The sequence below is a fragment of the Manihot esculenta genome, chromosome 16 (assembly GCF_001659605.2).
Source record: "Manihot esculenta cultivar AM560-2 chromosome 16, M.esculenta_v8, whole genome shotgun sequence".
Lineage (NCBI taxonomy): Eukaryota > Viridiplantae > Streptophyta > Magnoliopsida > Malpighiales > Euphorbiaceae > Manihot > Manihot esculenta.
Window position 1 is genome coordinate 27,341,271 of NC_035176.2, and position 5,464 is coordinate 27,346,734.

A 5,464-nucleotide genomic window follows, 5' to 3' on the forward strand; every position below is an offset into this window, starting at 1 on the left:
ACTTTACTAATAAAATAAAATTATATAATTTTTTATTATAAATTAAATTACAAAATTCTATTTTAAAAAATATGAAATTAGTAATACCCTTTTCTTATTATTGGCGTATTGTTCGTTGGAGCTTCGTTCCACCTTCCTTTCTGGATAAGTACGTCCTGCACGTGCTTCACTCCTTTCTCTGAAGGAAGTTTCTTAATATAATGCTCAAATACAATTTAATTATCATGTTGATAATTATGGCCCGTTATTTAAATACGAAATAATTATTATTTGACAGAGGAATCCATCACCCTGTGTCTTTGATTTTAATCTTGTTTTCAAACTCCAATGATCACACTTCTAAGACATGCGATTTTCAATTGGCACCATTTATCAAAATCATGGTAATTATGATTTTATTTAAGGTCTGAATGCTTATAGTTAAGAGAAACGAGTCTAGAGATTTCAAAGAATGTTGCAACTTTAGAAAGAAACAATACAAGATAACCGACTAGCAAACAAGGAAACAATTTTTTTTCTCTATATTAAAAGTAAAACAGAGGAAGATCCTTTGAGACGAATAAAGAAAAATAGAAGATGGATTCAAAATATATATTTTAAAATAAATACATATTTTTTAGGAAAAATAATAAAGAGAAAAAAAAAAGAGAAAAACACATTTTATAGAGAATCTATTTTTTTGAAAAAGAATGCTATACTTATTTCGAAATTGCATTGTAATTTCATTTAACGATGCAGAGAACATGCCAAATTGCTCTCTTTAACCGTTGCCTATTAAATTATATTTGAGTTCCAGTAAAGCTAAATTAAAGTAACAGAGCAAGGCTGCCGGGAAATAATAATTTTAAATTAAATATTTATATATAAAATGATGTATTTATACAAACTTCCAAAAGGTTTAATTTAAATTTTCTTAACAAGTAATAATTTATATATTAAAAATAATTAATAATTAATATTTAACAGTTATAAATAATATCTCAATTTAGTATCGCAAAATATATTATATAAATTTAATTTATTATAAATTAAATATAAATAAATGAATTTCTTCGTACAAAAATAGATGAAACTCATTTTAAGAACGGTTAAGTTGATACTGTTTTAGCCTGTCCACCTAAAAGTTTCCAATCGAATCACCCCGATAAGAACCTCACCGTATTACTGTAGTCATCCAGACCAGACCATCTCGCCATGTGCAGCATCGACAAAGCCACCGCTGCACTTTTAGGAGAAGCACGCTATGAAGGTCGAAGGATGCTCGTGTCTAGGCTTGCTCGCCTAACGGTACTAGCTCAACTCTTCTTACCCGGGCAAGCCCAATCCTTATCCCACACGTGTCCTCCCAAATTCCCTTCTTGCTCGATAGCTAACCCGCCAAAATTCGTTTCCTATAAATACGGGATCCCCGCTATAAATAAAGGAGCTTCTCAACCTGCTACCAATACCTTCCTTCAAATGGAGTCGCACTCGCTCGATGTTCAGAAACTCCGTAGTGACTTCCTTCAAGTCCTCCGTAGCCGGCGATCCGCCGAAGGTGAGACCGGAGCTAGAATCTTACGGTTTTGTCGTTTTTTTTTCTTTTAATTTCATGATTTGGAATTTCTGTTCTTTGATTTCCAGTTCCGCTCTCGGTGGAAAATGGAAAACCGGTTGTCTCTCCGTTCTTTCTGGATAATACGCTGCCAACGGACAAAAGCCAGGTTAAAATTCATCTTATTCTTCCATATCTCATGTATATAAAAGAATTTTTGGAGAATTTGAGAGATTTTTCTTTGGCAGGCGATGGAGTCTTGTCCTAAGGTAGTGATCAAGAATTTTAAAGAGTTGCTGAAAGAGGAGAATCTATATTTGACTACTGAAGTAAATTTCAACTTTTCTTCGGAAGTTCTCGATTCTAGTTAATTATTCTGCTGTGATTGTTAATTAGTTAATTGATTAATAGGCAGGACAGCAAGGGCGTTTACCTGTTTTGATTCTGAGTATGAAAGAAAGCAAAGAAAGAAAGCCTGCAGTCGTTTTCTTGCACAGTACAAACAAGTGCAAAGAGTGGCTACGGCCCCTGCTTGAGGTATCTACTTTTATTGGTTCTCTGGAATTCCAATTTTTCTGTGTATAAGCCTGGACTTTATGGAAAATACTCTGGTTCTTTTTGCTTTGCTTTTTTAGGCCTATGCCTCGCGGGGATATCTAGCCATTGCAATTGACTCTCGCTACCATGGTGAACGTGCGGGCAGTAAAACCGGTTATCGAGATGTAAGAGATGATGCCCAAACTTGTTTTAGTTTTATCTATATTTTTTTGGTCAAATTTCTGAGGCAATAGGATTAGAATGTGTACGAGATTTTATCTCTTATATTTGCATTGGGCCACAGGAAAAGTAAATGATTTATCAATAATTAGATATATTCTGCCTCAGCATCTACATTTTAAAAAAAAGGAACAATTTCTTGAAGTCCTGTTACTCGTGAGTGGATTCAGTGCAGTGAGCTGGTTCAAAGTGATGACTTTTGAAAGAAATGAATTTGACACGCTGTGTTTTATTTGAACATTATTTTTTAATCTGGTTATGCCATTAAAAATGCAGGCTCTTATATCATCATGGAAAAAGGGGGATACAATGCCATTTATATTTGATACGGTAACTTCTCTATCCATTGTTTTGTCTGTGCCGTATAGTTAACCTGAACTGTTGCCTTAAATGGAAAATGAAACTGAAGGTTTTAATATCTTTAGGTTTAGAAATCATTCAAATACTTAGGTATTTAAATTCTGGGATTATTTTGTCTGGTGACTCAAATTTGTCATTATTGCAGGTCTGGGACTTGATAAAACTGGCAGATTATCTTACAAAGAGAGAAGATATAGACCCTGCAAGGATAGGAATTACTGGTGAATCGCTGGGAGGTTGGTCAATTGAAATTGAAGGAGCTCACATATTTGTACACATTCTGTTCTGTATTACAAAGTTTGTATCCTTGAAATGCAGGAATGCATGCGTGGTATGCTGCATTTGTTGACACCAGATATTCGGTGGTTGTCCCTATAATTGGTGTGCAGGTACTTCTGTAAAATGATAAAACTTGGAGAAGCTTTGACAGATACATATTGAAGTAGCTTAATTGTGTATAATGCAATTGTAGGGGTTTCGTTGGGCCGTAGACAATGATAAGTGGCAAGCTCGGGTTAACAGTATAAGGCCTGTATTTGAAGGTAAAATACACAGAAAACTAGATGCTTAAAAGTAAAAAGTAACTAATTAGGATTTCTGTCAAACAACTATCTTCAATTATGCTCTTGTTATCATATGTTTATTTTAGGCAGCACTTTTTATGAAACTTGCTAAGCCATGAGCTTTTTTTTTTTTTTTTTTTTATTGTGGGTTTTGGGGGTGGGGGGGGACATTCACCTTATGATTAATCAACAAGAAATTTGGTTAAACATGCTATGTTTATTTATTGGATATGTGTTCTGTAAATATGAATAGCATTTTGTTCCGCATATGATAACAGTGAGCACTTGTGGCACATTTGCACAATGATCGGAATTCCTCCAATTTTTTACTCTCTAACTTGCAGAGCTTTTTTTGGTTGCAGAAGCACAAAAAGATTTAGGCAAGAGTGCAATTGATAAAGAAGTGGTGGAGAAGGTTTGTTTCAGTTTCACTTCAGGCTTTATCTCTTTCTCTTTTTTGCTGGTCTTTTCATCAACATATCTTATCACTTTATCAAGCAAGTTTCCAATTTAGAAATATACACTTTGAAACAAGCAATGCCTATATTGATTGTTAACTTTTTCTTCTTTCATATTCAAATTCCCTATGGTGGTTCTCTTTTCCAGAATAGGATAATTTCTTACAGGTTTACATTTCTTGCCAGGTGTGGGATAGAATTGCACCAGGTCTAGCCTCAAGCTTTGATGCACCATATACAATTCCAGCCATTGTACCACGCCCTCTGCTAATTGTTAACGGTAAAATTATTTTCTTCCCGATAAAATTCACAATCTAATTTCGCAATTTTATTAAAGTTCGTTGCAATCACACACCTAAATAACTGTGAAACCACAAGTTTTTCCTGAATTCAGCCAGAGCAAACTCTAACCATCGGCATGCAGACAAGGTTTTTTATGGGCATATTCTATGGGTGTTGTGAAATGATCCTAATTTCTGCCATTTTATGTTCTCTTTCTCTTGACGATTTTAATCATGTACGGTTTATTTTGTGTTATTTCCAATATTGATTGATGGGTCAAGTTTTACATTTATTTTCAGCAGAATTTGTTTGTTGTGTGCACCTTCGCCAGTCCTTTCACTTGCTGATTCGTCCTATGATTGATCTTAATACTAATTCTAAATGTTAATTTACAACTCCTTTATTTATTTTTATATCTATTTTGGATTTGGAAAATACAGGTGCAAAAGATCCCCGTTGCCCGGTTGAAGGTTTACAAATTCCTCAGTCAAGAGCAACCAAGGCTTATGGAGAGGCTCATTGTCCGGATAAATTCAAGGTATGGACTCGTCTGTTCACTCGAAGAACTTCTCATACTGTATATATGAATAGCAAACTTTATTGATTATTATAACTAATTTGATATTCCAAGGAAAAAAAAAAAGAAAAATCGACTTTTCATGCTTTAGTTACGCCCATATCATGCAGCTAATTGTGCAACCTGGAATTGAGCATCAACTGACACCATTAATGGTGAAAGAAGCAAGTGATTGGTTCGAAATTTTCCTCAAGAAATGATGCTGTTCAGTTAAATCGTCTATTTTATGTGGAATAATTTCTTGTGAAACATCTTGTAATAAAAGTCCAACTGATTTAAGACTCTTCTCGATTCCTATGTTCAAGCTGTCGTTAATTGTGATATGACTAAATTATGTCAAATTTAAGAGTCTTTGATAAACATTTTGATGCGATTGTTTTCTCATTAACACCTTGAACAACACAACCACCATACCATAAGGATTCACAAATTTTTCCTATCAGTTAGGGATGTTAAATGAGTAGTTTATATCAAGTTTGAATCGAAACTAAACTCATCTATTATAAATCTTTCTTTGTATTTACAACCACAAACCAAATATATCTTATTAACTTGGGTTAATGATTAGTTTATATTTATAAATTTTTTTAATTGTTTCAGATTCTATCAACTATTAAAATAAATTTTACTTAATTAACTCATTTTAAGAGTTTGTTGTTGAATTTGTTTAATTTAACTGTTGAATTTAACCAATAACTATTACTGATAGCAGATGATAATTGATTTAGATGATAATTGATTTTAATGATTATTATTGTCATGTAAAATAAATAATAAAGTATTTATTAATTAATTATATTAATAAAATATATATAAAAATTTTAATTTATCATACTAACATATATAATAATTTAAAATAAAAATTTTAAAATATAATTATTTTTTACACACGTGTAATTTTTATTATATAATA

The 5,464-nt window shown here is 32.6% G+C and overlaps 1 protein-coding gene across 1 annotated transcript; it reads left to right on the plus strand.

The window, feature by feature from the left end:
* Window positions 1-1,107: 1,107 nt before the first annotated feature.
* On the plus strand, window positions 1,108-4,924 carry LOC110602842 (putative esterase YitV). Its single transcript, XM_021740424.2, has 13 exons — window positions 1,108-1,537; window positions 1,624-1,703; window positions 1,783-1,863; window positions 1,946-2,071; window positions 2,170-2,256; window positions 2,588-2,641; window positions 2,817-2,907; window positions 2,990-3,060; window positions 3,144-3,213; window positions 3,597-3,649; window positions 3,879-3,972; window positions 4,415-4,512; window positions 4,662-4,924. The coding sequence occupies exons 1-13, from the start codon at window positions 1,195-1,197 to the stop codon at window positions 4,749-4,751; spliced, it is 1,338 nt and encodes a 445-aa protein (XP_021596116.1). The 5' UTR covers window positions 1,108-1,194; the 3' UTR covers window positions 4,752-4,924.
* The last annotated feature ends 540 nt before the right edge of the window (window positions 4,925-5,464 follow it).